The sequence below is a fragment of the Schistocerca serialis genome, chromosome 5 (genome assembly GCF_023864345.2).
Source record: "Schistocerca serialis cubense isolate TAMUIC-IGC-003099 chromosome 5, iqSchSeri2.2, whole genome shotgun sequence".
NCBI classification, from domain to species: Eukaryota; Metazoa; Arthropoda; class Insecta; order Orthoptera; family Acrididae; genus Schistocerca; species Schistocerca serialis.
The window spans coordinates 277,255,544-277,275,515 of NC_064642.1; the positions used below are offsets into that span (position 1 = coordinate 277,255,544).

Here is a 19,972-nt window from a genome sequence, read left to right on the forward strand (position 1 = left end):
ATGACAAAAAAATTTATAGCTTGCTATTTGTTTCCATTGCACCACATTTGCCAATAGCTTTTAAAGGCAGTTAGGTATCACGTACCAGTATAATTTGTTTCATAATTCTGGAGCATTGCTGCGAGGTTTACACGAAGCTGGCTGTGAAATGTCTCTCATAGTTGCAACTATTGTCACACACAATAGCTACATTAATTATTGTGGCTTGAAAATATTTAGTGTTCCTTATCATTCCTATCAGATTATTGAGTTTCCAGTACTTTTATTTGGAAGAGCTACAGAATGATTTTGTTCGGTTTTACATATACATCTATTCGGAAATAATTTCAATTTGAGTAACCTACCTTAGAAAATTGTTTTAATGAATTCAGTGTTCGACAGATTAGGCATTATGTAAAGCATAATTTCCGGGTAAGTGCATTGTGACTAAATTAACAGCACTCTGTGACACGAATATCAGTCAAGGATATAGGAGAAACAATCTTTTCATGTTTAAGGTTCGAAAGTTCTGGAGCAACAGTGAAATAAAATATTTTTTCGGGTTTTTGATTTATTAAACATTATGTCAGGGGGTGCTCCATTTCGTCGAATGATCTGAGTTTCGCGTGAGGTCAGCAAATTTTGAAGTGGAGAGGAAAAGTTACGAAAATAACCGGGAAAACAAATTCTTAAATTCTGTAGGAGCTCCAACTGCTTTATTTAAAACCGAAAACGTCTGCTCGTTGTTGCATATTGCCGATTTTGTACTGCAAGAAACCGTAGCTCCTGAGGTAAAAGACAGAATTTAAAATTATAATTTGTATTCAAGCCTATAAATGCGTATTTAAGGCAAATCGACAAAATAATTTTACATCTTGAAATAACATAGGGCAGTTATCTTCATTTACTTTACGCAATGATATAAATTTCCTTACTTCCATTGCAAGGCCATGCAGAAGTGGAAAGCACGAGAACCCCTATGCGGTCTCAGCTCTAAAACTCGTGAAGTTCGTACAGCTGTAGTGTACTTAACAGGAGCGTTCCGATACATAGCCGGCTAGTCTAGGTGGCGTTTCTCTAACACTGTCGCGGGTCCCCTCTCGCCGCAGCATGGCGGGCACAGACGCTCGGGCCTGGCAAGGCAGACTACTGTTACTGGCGCGTGGCACATCCTCGCAGCTAGTCTTGCACCGGTGCGTGTGTGTGTGTGTGTCCCCAGTCCGTCCTGTGTGCACACCCGGCCAGACGCAGACGTACGGCGTGGCGCGCCAGGAGACGGCGCGCGTGTCCTGCGAGGTGGAGTCGAACCCCGGCGACGGGCTGAGCTTCAGCTGGCGCTTCAACAACTCGGTGGAGGCGGCGGACATCCCGGCGTCGCTGGTGGCGGTGGAGCGCGTGCGCAGCGCTGCCCTCTATACGCCGCACAGCGAGCTCGACTACGGCTCGCTGCTCTGCTGGGCCAAGAATGACGTCGGCGACCAGCAGGTGCCCTGCATCTTCCACATCGTGCCCGCAGGTCAGTCTCTCGCCTTCCCTACAAACGCTTTGTGGGCTTTGACAGTCTTCGCAAACAAATAAAGTCATTGTGCTTTGTGTCTTGAATCCGAGGACTGGTCTGATGGACCTCTGCCGATACATCAAATTGAACGTGCTTGCGTTAGTGAAGCCTCGGTCTGCTTCTGCGACTAGAGGCCGCCGCGCTTGACTCATTAACAAATTGACGGTTGCTTCATGACAATATGTGTCATATAAATTCGGTTCACTAGGGTAGCACATCCTCGGGTAAAATGACGGCAGTAATTTATGTTTCACTTCGTTTGCACTAACAACGGGGTAGGGATATATTGCCTAGCATTACAAGGCTAGATAATTCCAGGCACTTGCAACTGCTGGAAACGCTGGCGCGCCTCTTCAGGAACTGGCCTCATCACAGGTACATCACATACTACTGATATGGAGTTCCACGTATGGCATAGATATTACTATCTTGAAAGCAAGCAGTTCGTCTGCGGGATGTTGGTGGTTGAAGGGCAGGAGGTGACAGGGAACAGACTTTATAAAAGGTATTCTAAATCCATACAGCAAATTTTTACAAGTGGTCGACCATCATCAGATGAGTATATTGAGGTAAGAAATTAATGAACGGTCGAGGAAAATTAAATTTCTACTTTTATAAACATCTTACCAAACTTACAATTTAGTTCAACAAGTAAAGCTCTCAAACAGTGATCATATAATAGACCGTCGCCTTCCAATACAACAACAAGAGTACGGGTTGGTCAGATGGTCACGGACATTTGTATTGAAGCTTGATTGTACGTCCCAGCACCTGCTCTTGTCGTTTAAGGCGCATTACGCTATTTTGGGAGAGTGGTAGATGACACAAAATCATATCAAATCAGCGAGTGTTCGTCTACAATTCTCTCCAGCCTCAGAGTAGTTTTTATTCATTTTTCAGTCTCGATGAGGCAAAAGTTTGCATGGTACCCAACAGACAGTTGAATGAGACTATGCACGAAATGAAGATGTACGAAATAAATGCTGCACCAATTTTCCTTCGGTTAAATAAGGACTGTGGTTGCATCCAGCTATAAAATTAAAATAAAAATAAATTTGTCATTCCATCAGAACAGTACTACGCTCTTTAAAGAAAGAACCATCCACTCTTGGACAGCTGGAGCCCTGTATAACAACTGTATAGTACATTTCTCCGTTACACCATGCAATGGGCACAATACAAACTGAAAGGCAACAAATAACATTCCACTAGTTGCTGTATAGTTCCAGCCAACAAGCGCACAGAGAAATCTGACATGGATTTGATGACTCCTGAAAACACCACTACAGTTAAACATCCTTGTAGTATAAAAACTGAAGGAGACTGTAAGAGTTAACCAACGAAGTTCCGCTATACGAGAACGACTAGCTGTATACATACATGCACACATACATACATACACCGTTGAAGACGACGCCTACGCGTTCGTAGATTGAACCAACGACGCCGTCAGTTACGATTGAACTTGGACAGCGGATGGCTGGACACGTTCCACGTGATCGAATTTATCCTTTTTCTTGTTACGCCAGATCGATGGTCGTGTTCGTATACGGCGTAATCCACGCGAACTACTGCCGAAACACACACCGAGACATGGATGTAAGCCGGTGGATGTATTACGGTTCTATAGCAGACATTTACCTGGGCTTCTATGGGACCTGTAGTAATTGTATACAAGATACCAACACAGCTGCAGACAACCTGCATCCGACAAGCTTAATGTTATCCACGACAGCGATGACGTCTTCCGGCAGTAAAACTGCATGAGAAGGAAAAATCGTACTAGTGTGCTTCGAGGATTACGATAGTGAACCCACGGTGATGTCTCATCCAACACATTCGCCTATTATGGACCAAATGGAGGAATTATGGCACGTTACCTGACGCTAGCTCCTCGCTAACAAACCGGTTGCCTTTAATATACGTCAACTGTAGGTGCTGCGCGTAGACATCTGATATTACATGCCTGTGGAAAGCCACGAAAGACTTGCCGAATACATGTAATTCAGAATAGTGTCTGTGTTCCACTTCAAATGTCAACCAGTATTCTATTCAGCCGGTGGTCATAATGTTTTGCACACATCATTGTACCTGTTTTGTAACAGCATGATCTCTACCAGTCGGTACGTCTGCGTGTAGCAACGTTGTTTCCAGGTGAGCTACAGTAACAATGTGCGTCGTTAGGAGTCAGTCGCAGAATAATGAAGCACCCTATGATCTCACAAGGCATTTTACATGTTACCTTCAGATTGCCATTTGGTTGTGTGGACTTCCTTTGATACACCATCACGCAATACCGGCATCTACAGTCCTGAAAGGGATTCTACGTTTGAAGTACATTACTGAGCACAACAACGTATACGTTCGGTACACTTCCAGACCGCATTTGTTCTTTACCTAATCTTGCACCTGTGATTGAGCAGTGACGACGCCTAACGAAGTTACAGCGCGATCGATGTGGTTAGAGGTACAGCAAATACACCTGATTTCAAGTAATAATTGACACCCTGATTATATGTATATCGCTGACATCAGTGTAGTAGTTACTAGTTATGAATTCTTTCTAATTAAAAGTTTGTTGGTCTTACAGAAAAACCGAAATGAAATCTCTGCCAAAGTTTAAGAAGAGTAGTTTTCACGTGCAGGAGACAACGAGAGTCTGAATCAACAAAGGTGTAAGGTCTGGGTCCTTTCAAAATCGAGTACTTTTACGTCTATCGACGATTAAAGTCACATTGTTGTCTTTATTCGATAATATTATTTGTTCATCTTATCCATGAAACAAGTTATTTACTAATTAGAGTATGCGATCCCACGACGCATCTAAATAAATATTTGCCCTTTCTGTTCCCTTGCTTAAATTTTTCGCAATCATACGTGTGTCAAAATCTATTCAAACTAAGCTACGATGTTCCTACAACATCACCCACTAGCTCTTGTTAGATGCTGTATTTGTATATATTTCCGTTCGAAGGAAATGCCGTCCGGATCCGGTATGCCAATCAGGCAAAATCACCGTAACCATTGAGGCAATGATCCCACCGACGCACCGGGCGGAAGATGTCGGTTTAGTGAAACACTGTGTCCTACTGAGTGAAGAATGTCGCTGCATGTACTTGTAAAGACAGGAATAGTCCAACCTTCAAAGCCATTTTTAAGGGAACGAAGGCCTTAGAACCGCAAGGGGTGACATCATAACTAGGAGAGTGATGGAGGAGACGGGAGGGATTCTCAAGTATGTTCTAATTGATTTGGCGTAATTTCTGGGTTACGGCATTTGCGATATCACGAGGCAAAAGTATCCCTTGTCGAACCATTCAACAACGGTGGTTTCCGACAGACATTCTGCCTCTTATTTACATTCTTCGTTCTCCTTTAGATTTCTACGGGTTTTTGTCCTTCAGCACCAAGAAAAGAATCACAGCATGCTTTCCATGGCTCAAATGGCTCTAAGCACTATGGGACTTAACATCTGAGATCATCAGTCCCCTAGACTTAGAACTATTTAAACCTAACTAACCTAAGGACATCACACACATTCATGCCCGAGGCAGGATTCGAACCTGAGACCGTAGTGGTCATGCGGTTCCAGACTGAAGCGCCAAAAACCGCACGGCCACACCGGCCGGCACGGTATTGGTCCTTCTCTGCATAATCGCCCTTCGGTGCGAGATACAAGGCGCCTGAAACTTTCGGTTATAGCCTGAGAAAATAGAGGGAACAGAGACAAATAACATACCTTTACTGGGCTCTGAAACTAATCGCCATTAGCTGTAACATACTTCTGATATCGGTTGTAAAACGGTTCTAAAACTGTGTGAAACCGTCACAAAACGCCTCTTGTAGAATTACTTCAATCACCGTTGTCACTAATTCTTGGATACCAGCGTCATTACAGGAGATGGGATCAGGTGCTGCCAATACGATCCCGAGACCAGGCAGTGCTATAGTGTTCATCGTGTTTCTTGCTTCCATATTGTAGAAATTCATGATGTTAGTGTTGAGAAAGGCGATAAACATCCTCTTACTCTTGGATTTTGTCAGCCAGCTTTTTATTTTGGGAGGCGGGATAAACGATGAACACCACGTCAGTCACTGTCGCTTGGTCGCAGTGCTGTTAGCATATGGTGTCATCTCCTGTCACGACGCGGATATCCAGCAACCCGTCACCATCTGCTGCCAGTGGGTCTCCAATAAATGTTTTCTGACAGTTTTCATCAGCTTTACAACCTATGTCAGAAGTGTGTTGTAGCTAAAGGTTCGATTATTTTCAAAGCCAGTTAAAGATCTTGTTTGTAACTTGCTTTCTTCATTTCTGAGACCATTCACCGAACTAATAAGACGCAACATGTGTTTATCCCAGAGCAGATTATATGACAGTGATCTCGGTTGTAGCAAGTCTACATATTGGCTGTTCACGGAACTTTGCTCCCCGAAAATCACCTCTTCGGCATTCCGGAAATTTTTGCAGCACAGCGTCGTTTTCATCTCAGGAACTATGAATTCACTGATCTCCCTATGAGAAGATCGCTGGAGGGCTAAATTTAATGTTAATGCATGGTATGCGTTTTCCAATGCAGAATGAGCTTCAGCGCTATCGTAGGATGGAAACATGTGACCAGCGATTTTAGTCACGTATAAATTTTCGTGCACGACTGACCCATGACTACTTTCCACCTCATCCACTACACGCTAATCGCCGATCACAAGGAATACCATTTCTGCTGCTATTCCCAGGTCTTCGCAGAGAGATGGCCTACCATTTCGTTGCTGGTCATTGACATTAGTCTGACCACACTGGAAGCGTCTGAACCAATAAATCATTTGTGTTGCCACACACTTCCATCAACCTCGCATGAACGGCTGTAGCGCTGTTTCCTTTCAAATACAGAAAACTAATTACCACTTAATATTCCACCGAGCGAGGTGGCGCAGTGGTTAACACACTGGACTCGCATTCGGGAGGACGACGGTTCAATCCCGTCTCCGGCCATCCTGATTTAGGTTTTCCGTGATTTCCCTAAATCGTTTCAGGCAAATGCCGGGATGGTTCCTTTGCAAGGGCACGGCCGATTTCCTTCCCAATCCTTCCCTAACCCGAGCTTGCGTTCCGTCTCTAATGACCTCGTTGTCGACGGGACGTTAAACACTAACCACCACCACTTAATATTCCGCTTTACGAATGGACTAAACCATGTAGTTTTGGCCCCTCTCGCGGAGTGTTATGGTACGTCGGCACTCGGATTTCGATACTAATTAGAACATACACCTATAATCAAACAAAATATTAATGACATTATTTGATCTCCTCGAGGCGATGATTAAAATTACTTTACGCCTCTTACCTCATGTGTTTCACTGTGCTTACGTCTCTCCATTACGATCACATCCTTCGCAGGGAAACCAGACGACCTGCGGAACTGCAGTATTGTGAACCAGACGGCTGACTCACTGCACGTGGAATGCACGGAGGGCTTCGACGGCGGGCTTCCGCAGGAGTTCGTGATGGAGGTGTACGACGCGGCGTCGCAGGCGCTCGTGGGCAACGTCAGCTCGCGCGCGCCCACGTTCACCGTCAGCGGCTTGCAGCCGGGGCTCGGCTTCGACGTCGTTCTGTTTGCTGCCAACGCAAAAGGCCGCAGCCGCATCATCACCCTGCACGCCTATACGCTGCAGCCTGCAGAGCGGCGAGCAGGTGCGTTTGCAAAGCCGTGCTTCCACTTGTGACCTAGTTAGCCGCCTGTTGTCCACTGTGAAGCCTACAAGACTGGTACAGCGTCAGTGAAAAGCTGGAAAGAATGGCATGTTGATTATAGCGCATACTTACGTTGGTCTTAGCTAAACCAAAGGTGATCACTGAGGGAATTAATCAATTTCTGACAGCTTTCTTTTATTTGATGCTAGCGTTTCCCACATGTACTTGTTCAACACATACATCCTTCCTCCATCGAAATGCCCATCTCTTCCTGCCCCTTCTGTCTGTCGACGTCCTCATCCTCCTTTCCCCATTTCTTCCTTCCTCATTTCTTCTTCCATTTCCTCCTGCTTCCTCTCCCTATCCATATCCTGTTTCTCCATCTGCATCCTCACCTATCGCTGTCCGTTTCCTTCTCCTCTCTCTCCCTGCTCATTTCTTCTCCCCACCCCCTCTCTCTTTCCATCTGCTCCTCCCCTCCCTCCCTTTCCCCCATTATTTTCCATCTCATCCTTCCCCGTCTACCTATCCATCTCCTCCTCGCCATTCTCTTTCCATTCCCTCCTACCCCTCTTCTCCGTATACACCCCATTTTGCCCACTCTCTTTGCCCATCCTCTCGCAGTACAACTTTCCCCAAGATACTTCCATCTGCAAGTGTAGCACCTGCAAAACATATATACACTCCAGGCCGATACTACTCTCACAATTATCACTTTGTGCAGGGCAACCTACGTATTAGGAGCTCGGAAACCGCTTTTTGCCCGTGACATTTACGCTGCCATGCAAATCAGAAAAAAAACAGCCTGATAAACAACAAACCTATTATGAAGTATCTGCCTTTTTTATCTGGGTTTGTCACTGATGCTTAGGGCGCCATGCAAGGAAGGTCGATAAAGTAGGCTGATATCACTCCAACAGACATGCCTGTCGTCAGGGCTGTCTACAAGTTGAGGGCTGAAAAACTGTTTCTTGCCACCAAGGTGTAGGCTGCCCTGCTCCTCCCCAGATTTGTAGGCAGCACTACAAAGCAGGTCAATAATGTAGGCCTCTTCTACTCCCACACAACATGCCTGTCATGCATGACAGCCTATATGTGAGAGGCAGAAAAAAACACGTTTTTTACCCTATCTCTGCTCCTATAGGAGGTAGGAGATTATAAACACCACAGTAATGATCTTTGTACGCCATATTTAGCGGAAATCAATGTGGGTGTTTGAGAGGAGATGTATGGATGCGTACATACGTAAATACATACTGCCTGCTTTGTATATATTTCTATGAAGATTATTAGTCAGTTGTACTCTAACAGTGTAGTATGGCACCCCAGTCGGTTGTGTGCAGTCCAGTAAATGTACTTCAGTTACTGTAACGTGAACTCAAGGCATAGAAGTTAGAAAAGAAGAGAATTCCTGTTATTCATTTTCTGCCGCGCTGGATTAGCTAATTTCATCAGAAAAAAATGTAAAACTTCCAGTGTCAGTATACCAACTTCCACATCCAACTGTCGTTCCTGTCGCCTATCAAGAAACTACAGATTTCACATAGCAGTTTTCACCATTTGGACGTGAAATCTGTAGCTGTCTCCAGCTCTTTGTTGTGGTCACTCCATATATATGTGGAATGCTTGGAATGGCAATTGCGGAGAGATGATGTGGGCAACTTCTTTCGTCAACCCTGTGATTCGTTTACCATCTGTCTGTACTGCTGTGCCTCATACAGCCTTCACGGCCGTTTCTAACTTTAACATAGCTTATTTTGTTGTATTGCGTAACAGTTGCTATTATGTTCACTGTATTCAACTTCTGGGGATGACGTTGAACAGTCCAAATATTATGTCGGTGCCTATAATGACCATGTATTAAGTAGGTGAAATAGATGACACTCTTTCGAGGCGTAGGGTGTTCTCAGTCTTGCTGTGGTGCCATGACAAAGAAAATATGCAGGGTACTCAACAGCTGTATCTGTCTACTTGGGCCTACATAGAAACGGTGCAAGGTGCTATATTCTACAAGTTGGCTGTTTTTGTCCTCCGAGTTGCGACTGAGCGGTGCATAACGGTGCCAAATTACAGTCTTAAGGCAGGCAAGGACAAAGAAAGTGAGAGCGTTAGAGTTCGCGAATTCTCTCTTTTCCACTTCATATTCAGTCTGTGAAATATGTAACTTAGCTCTGGCCTCCACGTGTGTACCGCATGAATAATGTCTCGTATACAAAACAAGAGAGGAAGATATGAAATAAATGTTACACCCAGCACGTTGAAAAGGTGACTTCGCCTCTTTATGGCTGGACTTAGTAATTCTGGCTTCGCCATCGTCTGTGGGGGCCAGCACAACGCTCTGGCGTATACCCACTGCTTGTAGTCAATAAATATGAGTTGTATTTATATAAATTGCAGGTAGGGGTGGCTTAATAAAACACTAACACACTCACATAAAATGTTTACGTGAATAAATAAATTTATTTTTATCTTTAACACGAAATGTTTTGTACCAACAAAATCAGATTTTTTGACACCCAGTGCTTAACTTTCGCAGTGGTGATCGTGAATGCACAGTTAATGTTCCCAATAGATCAAAGACGGTAGGACTATATTATGAAACTTGCGATACGAGCGAAACACAAGTCCCAACTGTCTCACTCTCCAATAAATCATAAGTTTAGTTGACTTAGTATGTCTAGCACCATGAACTAAAATGAAAGTCCGCGAGTGTGGTTCAACGCGAAACTAGCTCAACTTCTTCTCACAACGAAACTATTCAAGGTTCACATGACGAAACTCAGCCCAATTTTCACTTGTTCAACTCACTGTCTGAGTATATCCATAGAAACAGTCAAGTCCACATGCAGAACGACACCAAAAATTCCACGTCCTAACAGCCTCTAAAATATGCAAAGTCTTGGAGTAAACTCGGCAAATGTCTACAAGTTCAACGTGGTGGGAGCGTATATCGCCGAAAAATTCCAAGTCAACGAACCCTGGACAACACGAAAAATATTCTAAATCGAGACCACGAAGCTGACGAAAAATTGTAAGCCCGAAACGCAATACCGTTGAACAATTTCGTCATACGCGCACTTCAACATACGAGCCGCAATCTGACGCAGATCTTACCTCAACAAGACCTGAGTTCACACTGTCCTGATCCAAAATGGCTGCCGCCTGTTTAAGCACTTCGTGTCCTATTAAGTGAGTTAAGTAAGACAGTTAATGCAGTCTAAATACAATAATTTCAATTTCAATATTTCATAAACATGTTATACATGGATGCACAAGTAAAATTTCCTACGTTTTCATTATGAACATGGTTTCTACCTTTAATAGTTTACTTATAATTCATATCTTTAGGTAGACGATTCTACATTTTCCAATTTTTGCTATATTGAATGAATCTAAATAATTATGTTTCAGTCTAGTATGTTCCTTACTTATATCTACATCATGGTACTGCCGCTACTTTTATTTAATTACTGTTTTAGAAAATGAAGTTTCTAGCTCCAAAAACAAGTTCAAATGGTTCAAATGGCTCTGAGCACTATGGGACTCAACTGCTGTGGTCATCAGTCCCCTAGAACTTAGAACTACTTAAACCTAACTAACCTAAGGACATCACACACATCCATGCCCGAGGCAGGATTCGAACCTGCGACCGTAGCAGTCGCACGGTTCCGGACTGCGCGCCTAGAACCGCGAGACCACCGCGGCCGGTACCTGCACTACAATTAACTGCTCTGAGCCTCGATGTTTTGATGGCAGGAGTCACAGTGAAGCATCACGAACTGTACGGCGGATATTCCTCATTAAATACAGCAAATCATCAGCCAATTTAATAACACTCAATAGCACCAAGGCAATGACCCAGTTAACCTCTATGCACTTGAATCACAGAACATAGAGCATGGCGTGGGTTTAAAAACACAACCCTGCAATGCACGAAGAATTAAACGTTTTGTACTCTTTCAATTTTTCCCGGAGGATCAGGTGCAGAAACACTTCTCCGTTTTGTCCCTGGCTAACATTGTATGAGCCCTAAAATATTTCATCACAGTAGCTGCTCGATTCTTTCTGGTGGTTATGGTAGTTAACACCTGCACTTGTCCCGCCTTACAGCAATAAGCGCCATAATAACAACCGACTGAAGACGAAGATAAGTTCCTTGGATGAACTATTCTGGGACATATACCGATACTATGTTACCTGGTGGCAAAACCCGAGAAGTGTATTTGCATTTAAATTCTTGTCCTGTATAACACACCAAGACATACGGATCGCTTGGCGTACTCTGAAAGCTATGTGAATCGATGTATCTCGCTTTCAAAATAGGGTTAGCGGATGTTTTATGTGTAGTAAACGTTTACTCAGGATTACGTGGGATGCGTAATACGACTCTCTTCATCTGTTAACAGAGAACGCACTTTTGACTAATGTATACCCCGCACAATATCAACTGAAAGAAAATAAAATTGCGAGAAAAAAAGTCACATTACAGTAAATCAGCTAGAGATTATACTTAGCGAAGCTGCAAAAAGAGGTACAGGCCACAAATGAAACATGAAAATATAGTTCACATGAGAAAAATAAATATACTTTGTAGCTAACAACAGGTTTAAAATGAACCAAAAGTGATTATCGAGTTGGGAAAGCGGTAGTGGCGTGATTACAGAGAATTTTTACTCGTACTAACTTTTATAATAATCATGATGTCTAGGAAGTGTTCAGAAACTTAATGTAATTCTTCAGTTGAAACTACATTTGGTTTGGTGAGGGCTTGTGGATGAGGACGTCGAACCAGTTCACACCTTCCGGAAGCAGGTCAAAAAAATTCCGTGGGATTTCAATCAGGAGACGAAGACGGTCATTCCATTTCCTAAACTGTTTGACGTGGAAAATATTTAGTAGCTGAAAGTTGCCGTCTTGTAAAGTGAGCGTAAAAGGCCAAAGTGAAACGATCGTCGTGAGTTGGCCCTGCGATGTTCTGCTTGGAAGTACCATCTTGTTATAGCATTCTGAACCATGCTACAGGCATATGGAATTCGAAAATCGCAAGACTCTTTGTCGTGCGCAGATGAGATATCGAGGAAGACGACAGTGAGGAAGTTGCACTGGAAGAAAGCTGCCAAAATACCTCTCAGTAATATTGTTTGCATCCTCTATATTTCTGTTCCTATTCTGAAGTGAGTTTTGGTTCTTTGTAGTAATTGTGTACCAGCCACGATATCAGCCGCGTTTTAGGCGTCCATTCGACAGATTCGGTGACTCACTAAGCTTAGCGCAATTGGGTTATAGCATCTCGAAAAGTCGGATTCTTGCTTGAACGTTGTGTGACATGCCATTCAATACGATAGAGCACGACGCATTTTAAGGAAAATTTGTAGCTCAAGTTGTAAGGCCTTTGATGTCATCATCACGTAACAACATTGTCGGTTTCAGGGACAGTGTTACAGTTCTGCTTGATAAGCAGTTGAAGTTTAGAGATCTCGTATTTTAATGGGAATGCATTTGAAATGAGATTAAATTTAATCAGTTGATACGGAAATTGTGTCTGTAAAGTATTCTACCCAGCATGAAAGGGCATGATGTATTTTTTCATTCTATACCTCTTGACTTTTCGCTACTAACAGTATTTGCATCATATTTGTACATTGCCTTCTCGAGTCATAGAACGACTTTCAAGCGAAACTTTTGCATTACTTCATGAATTACTTATTAACTCTGGTAATGCTTTTCTTCTTAAACCGTATCTCGAGTACGTTCATCGTTCTACCAAACTGTACGTTGGTGTTTGCGGGGGATTATGTGTTTTCGATGGAGTAAGAGCAGTGCCGCTTCTCCCAACAAGTCCATAAAACAGACAAATGCCATACGTCCAGCGAGGTAGGATAGGACATTGACCATTCCATCTTTTTCCACGCCGTATAAGCTTCTCAGTGAGCTTTGTTAAAGTTAGATTTTCACATCCTACAGCAAAGGAAGCAAGTTTGTTATCAATATGCGATGCTGATCATCTCCGTGGGAACTTTCAAGACTTTCAAATGGCATATCGGAGCAAGATGTGGAACCTTCTTCGATGAGACGAAGCCATCACAGGGTGCCAAAGGTCGTTTAACAAAACGAAGTTGTAGGTTGTAGTTATCCGTCAATTAAACGAATAGCAGCATTATTTGGTCTATTGCCTTGTAGGCCCATCCTACAGCAGAAATGGTCTCCGGAGATTAAGAAATGTTAGTGAAAATTTGAGAGGTCCTCTTTAGGCAATACAGTTTCATAATTTTAATGACCCTACTACTGTGTTGCAACGAGCTGAATTGATGACTAAAGAGTGCGCACTACTGTTGTTGTTGGTAAGACATTGTTTCGGGGATGAATGAAGTGATATCATACATCCCGTCAGTCCGTTCCAATCCAATTACATCATATCTCGGCAGTAGCCTTCAACAATGATATCGCAGTCTCCAGAATCTGTGCATGTGGTACGCGTAGCGAGCTTCAGGCTTACTCTGCTAAATGCAATCCGTTAAGGAGACAGGAAAATTAAACAAGACAGTGAATATTCCAAATTTAAGTACAATATGCACGAATATACACTCCTGGAAATGGAAAAAAGAACACATTGACACCGGTGTGTCAGACCCATCATACTTGCTCCGGACACTGCGAGAGGGCTGTACAAGCAATGATCACACGCACGGCACAGCGGACACACCAGGAACCGCGGTGTTGGCCGTCGAATGGCGCTAGCTGCGCAGCATTTGTGCACCGCCGCCGTCAGTGTCAGCCAGTTTGCCGTGGCATACGGAGCTCCATCGCAGTCTTCAACACTGGTAGCATGCCGCGACAGCGTGGACGTGAACCGTATGTGCAGTTGACGGACTTTGAGCGAGGGCGTATAGTGGGCATGCGGGAGGCCGGGTGGACGTACCGCCGAATTGCTCAACACGTCGGGCGTGAGGTCTCCACAGTACATCGATGTTGTCGCCAGTGGTCGGCAGAAGGTGCACGTGCCCGTCGACCTGGGACCGGACCGCAGCGACGCACGGATGCACGCCAAGACCGTAGGATCCTACGCAGTGCCGTAGGGGACCTCACCGCCACTTCCCAGCAAATTAGGGACACTGTTGCTCCTGGGGTATCGGCGAGGACCATTCGCAACCGTCTCCATGAAGCTGGGCTACGGTCCCGCACACCGTTAGGCCGTCTTCCGCTCACGCCCCAACATCGTGCAGCCCGCCTCCAGTGGTGTCGCGACAGGCGTGAATGGAGGGACGAATGGAGACGTGTCGTCTTCAGCGATGAGAGTCGCTTCTGCCTTGGTGCCAATGATGGTCATATGCGTGTTTGGTGCCGTGCAGGTGAGCGCCACAATCAGGACTGCATACGACCGAGGCACACAGGGCCAACACCCGGCATCATGGTGTGGGGAGCGATCTCCTACACTAGCCGTACACCACTGGTGATCGTCGAGGGGACACTGAATAGTGCACGGTACATCCAAACCGTCATCGAACCCATCGTTCTACCATTCCTAGACCGGCAAGGGAACTTGCTGTTCCAACAGGACAATGCACGTCCGCATGTATCCCGTGCCACCCAACGTGCTCTAGAAGGTGTAAGTCAACTACCCTGGCCAGCAAGATCTCCGGATCTGTCCCCCATTGAGCATGTTTGGGACTGGATGAAGCGTCGTCTCACGCGGTCTGCACGTCCAGCACGAACGCTGGTCCAACTGAGGCGCCAGGTGGAAATGGCATGGCAAGTCGTTCCACAGGACTACATCCAGCATCTCTACGATCGACTCCATGGGAGAATAGCAGCCTGCATTGCTGCGAGAGGTGGATATACACTGTACTAGTGCCGACATTGTGCATGCTCTGTTGCCTGTGTCTATGTGCCTGTGGTTCTGTCAGTGTGATCATGTGATGTATCTGACCCCAGGAATGTGTCAATAAAGTTTCCCCTTCCTGGGACAATGAATTCACGGTGTTCTTATTTCAATTTCCAGGAGTGTATAAGTAATCTGTAACGTTACTTCAAGATAAAGTGGGCACTGAGCAGTCTCATGTTTTAATAGCAATCAGGCTTACATATGTACTTAATCAGGACTTGAATAACATTCTAAGCTAGAATATCGTACATAACGTGCTTCGGAGAAGATCTTAATCTCTCGTGACAACGGAAATACTGGTCTATAGTGTTCAGAGTAGTTCCGAAATACGTTGTTGTGTATGTACCTAACAAGGGGTTAGTTTGTCAAAAGGATTATGTATCAACGGGGAGAATCAATGAAGGAGACATTGTGAAGTAGGATGGATTAGGGTGGAAGTAAATAAATGATTAAATTCGTTGATGGCGTTGCTACCCTCTGCCATTTTGAGGAAGAACCGCAGGGCCTGATGAGTGGATCGTACAGTCTGTTGACCATAGAGATTACACTAACAAGAGACTAAAGTAATGAGGAGTAACAGGAAATGTTATCAAATTTGGGCGCAACGTAGTAGACGAAATAACAAGTTCTTTAAACTTGGGCGCCAAATAGCAGTTGGTGGTCGAAGCAAGGAGGTCATAAGAAGCAGACTATTCCAAGCAGGAAGAGCATACCTCGCAAATAATTCTAATAGTTGAAGGGAAACCGAATATCCTGATATTAGAAGCGTTTGAGACGTGTGTCTGAAATACAAAAACTTAAATGCAGTAATAAAATAATACACTCGGAAGTTCTCCACAAAATCGGCGAGGCAATGAATATGTGAAATGCACTAAGTAGAAGAAAGGACAGCCTAAGCAGACTGATGGTGATGTGATTTTGAAGAAGAAACGCGAAGGAACATCCACAGTGAAATCAACACCAGGTGGGATTCCTTAACTATGGCGATTGTATAAAATCGTAGAAAATAAGCAGAAGGAACTGCTCATGAGTTCCAAAGTGTTACACAACCACTCTGCATAGGGAGTTAAAAAGGATAGTACACAGTTGCAAAACAATTACTCATAGGCCATACATCTCCGTCGTGAAACAAAAGCTATGATCGAGGTGGTGCGGGGAGCGAAACCACTGGAGAGTAGGTGACTAGAAGCGGAGATTATGACTGTTTGTATCGTCCTGTCCATTTACCGTGTAATAAAACGTCGTCTGTGAGGCACTGGTTTGTGGGCAATAACATTCCAGAAATGAACTGACCTGCTCCTAGGCAAGATCTAAAATAAAAGGCATCACTTTGGTGTGAGTTAGAACGTTGAATTTGCTTCAGACACCAGACTCCAAAATCAAATATTCTCTGGTTTCGTCTCTAGAGGAAGAATGGCCTGTCATTCTTTTAGCCATTCAGACACTTCCCTGAAAGAGGTCCTGTAGAGTTCAAGCAGTCATGAAGGTGAAGGTTGGACATACATCATATTAATGTCCGCTAGTAGGTGTCCAAGAACATTTGATCAAGTAGTGTAATTTACAGTGTTGCGTTATGTGCTATTCTGAAATGAACTGACTTAAAGAGATTGTCATTGGCCGTAATGGAGGACCACACCGTCTTTGATGGAATAAGAAGACAAAACATAGAAAGTAACTCGCACTTACACTCTGGTTTCGTGGATACGTGTGTGTAAGGGGGGAGGGCGTGGTTGATAGGTTTGTGTGTGCATGCGTGCGACAAGTACAAGCGACAATGCTAGGGCTTCATTACTATCTACTGTCCGCCCCCGATAGCTGAGTGGTCAGTCTGCCTTCGGCGGTGCTGCGGCACGGACGTCTGTTTACGTCCCTGCCGTGGAAGTTCGCGCTCGCGCAGTTGTTTACTTCATCGGCGTACTCGCACGTTTAGAAGACTCGATATAGAATGGCACATGCATACCGAAAGTCGACTCTCAAGATTAGTTTTTCGAATGAATATACGAGACCGAAAGCCTACGAAATCGAAAGGTTCCTACGAGACGACGTTAAGCTTGGCTACAACGAACTTATCGGGATACACCTCTACATAGTGAGCAGTGTCGTTTACGTCAAATTGATTAACGATGCAGTATGTGACAGAATCATCCAAGATACTAAACATGGACTCAAATTTCGACACTCAGATGGACATGTTGAAGAAGTCACTATTGATCACGCAGGACTGGGCTTACGAAACATACGTATTTTCGAACTTCCCTTCGAGGTTCAGTCTGACTTGGTCATTGACGCCCTACGCCCATATGGAAGAGTGCTCAGCCACGTTGAGGAAAAATGGTCCAACTTCACGACTTACCCCGTTCTCAATGGGGTGCGTCAAATCACAATAGAACTGACACAACATGTACCCTCGCACTTGTTCATCGGCGGATGTAGAGCTACAGTCATCTACGATGGACAACCCAAAACAGGCTCAGGCTGTGGGAAGGAGGGCCACGTCCGTTCCGAATGTATGCAGCGGAGGATAGTGCAAGTTCCAAACGGCGAACCCGTGCCTCCGTCCACGTTGACGCCGCTGACACTAACGTATGCGGACGCGTTTCGAACAGATCATATCCCAAAGACTGTCCAGCTACAGAATCCTGACAGTTTACGGCAACCGACTGCAGCAGAGACCGCCTCCAGTGACGAAACGAGGCACACTTCTGCCGCTCCGGCGCCGACGACGCCCTTCACCGAGCGGAAAGGATCGGTAGGAGGTATGGAAATTGATCCTGCTGTTGTGCCGACAGCTGCTTTCGTCCCTGAGCACCGGGAGTCTCTTCCACACTCGGATACGGAGGCGCACACGCGCAAACAACGACCGCCGAAACGCCACAAGAAACGACGGCTAGCGCCGTTGGATGCCTGCTTACTGCAGTCCACGTCAGACGGGCATGGGTGTGACGTCGATACAGTCCATCCGGATGCGCAACGAGAGGTTCTACCTCCCACGCAGCAGTACGACGCGAATGATGCTAGACAGGGGTTGAATACAGACACACCGGACGGAAAGCCGACGGAAGGAGTCCCTCCACCCACCGAAGCAACGTCACCGCCTTCGGTCAGCCAGGCCGGAGAAACACGACGGGAGCTGGACCTCCAGCCGACGAATCCGATACTGAACCACAGACCGACGACGCACCCGCAATGGCGAGTGCTGCGTCCGCCGGATGTTAACCACGCAGAAGATGCAGACTGCCGCACAGACTGCATGCCGCCGAGCAGCAGCACACAAATAACGTAAACGTTCATGTACTCATTACGCACTGCGGAACACAGGCAGGCATATCGAACAGCCTCTATTAATATTAATACGATCCGAACGCCTATCAAATTGCAATTATTACGAGACATGTTGCATGCGTCAGACGTCGACATCGTGCTTCTGCAGGAAGTATGTGTTGCGAGCTTCCCCGACCTGTATGAGTACGATACATACATTACACCTACTACCGACGGCGGCAGCGGAACAGCGATACTTCTACGTAGCGGCATAGTAGCCGAGGACGTGGTGTACCTGCCGTCAGCGCGAGGACTGGCGCTCACAGTGCTGGGAGTACGGGTCGTTAACATTTACGCACCATCGGGATCCGACAGACGGCGCGATCGGTCCCGATTTTACGCAGAGGAGATTGCAGCACTGTTCTTAGGTCGATATGAACATGTTTTATTTGGAGGCGACTTCAACTGCGTGCTCGCACCAAGAGATCAACACCCACGTTATACTTCATGCCCGGAGCTGCGGCAACTCATACAGGACATGAATCCCATTGATACATGGGAGACGATACATGGCGACAGACGTGGATACACCTACGTCACGAGTCACTCTGCAAGTCGTCTCGATCACATTTACGTAACACGTCGTCTCGAACCTGCGATCCTCGATGCGGAATTGTGGCCTGTCGCCTTTTCAGATCACATAGCATATATATGCACGGTCTCCCTGAGTCGTCAACAAGTGTGGAGGAGTCGCAGTGTTTGGAAACTAAATACAGCACACCTCAGGGAACCTGAGTGCCGACGCTTAATCGAAGACACTTGGATCATGTGTGAACGACGCCTCCCGACATATCTTACGACGTTGCAGTGGTGGCTGGAATGCGTTACGCCTGCATTGCGCCGAGCGTTAATTGCATACGGAAGAGAGCAGATGATGTGGAGGCCACACACGACGGAATTTTATTTCACGATGCTCCGCGAACTTTCTGTACAAGCACCTTCACAGGAGCGTCGTGCCGGTATAAAACGAGCACAGGCCCAAATAATTTCTATAACCCGCCGCCGTCTGGAGGGTGTCGCAGGCCGTGCAAGGGCCTTTGAACGAGTCCGTGGAGAATCACCGTCGATGTATCACGTCATCAGAGAAAAACAACGTAGCCGCAGAACCTTAATACAGACGGTCGTACAGCCAGATGGTCGCCGTATGACAACGCTAAAAGACATTGCCAACGCTTTTGTGGAACACTACGGTCATCTCTATGAAGAAGCGCAACACGATTAGGCAGCCTTTCATGAGGTCCGCCGAACGCTCTTCGCGTGTCTCGACGAGACGGCCAACCGGCCGTTAACAAGTGAAGTCACAGTTGACGACGTAATGGAAGCGATTGATAAGGGAGCGTCGCACAAATCGCCGGGGCCCGACGGGTTTCCGTTAGAGTTTTATCGTACATTTAAAGATCTCATGACTCCACGATGGACTGCCATGTACTGCGAACTGATGTCTCCCAACGTGCCTCTTCCACCCTCCTTCGTGGAAGGCCTACCGGCCACTGACCCTTCTTAATTGTGACTACAAGATCTACGCCAGGATACCTTC

At 45.6% G+C, this 19,972-nt stretch overlaps 1 protein-coding gene across 1 annotated transcript in view; it reads left to right on the forward strand.

Moving 5' to 3' along the window:
- LOC126481898 (nephrin-like) overlaps positions 1–19,972 on the forward strand; it is a 462,484-nt gene that overhangs the window by 420,308 nt on the left and 22,204 nt on the right. Inside the window, exons 10-11 of the mRNA XM_050105856.1 lie at positions 1,199–1,495; positions 6,936–7,232. Coding sequence (XP_049961813.1) covers positions 1,199–1,495; positions 6,936–7,232 — 594 coding nt within the window. The remainder of the gene's footprint in view (positions 1–1,198; positions 1,496–6,935; positions 7,233–19,972) is intronic.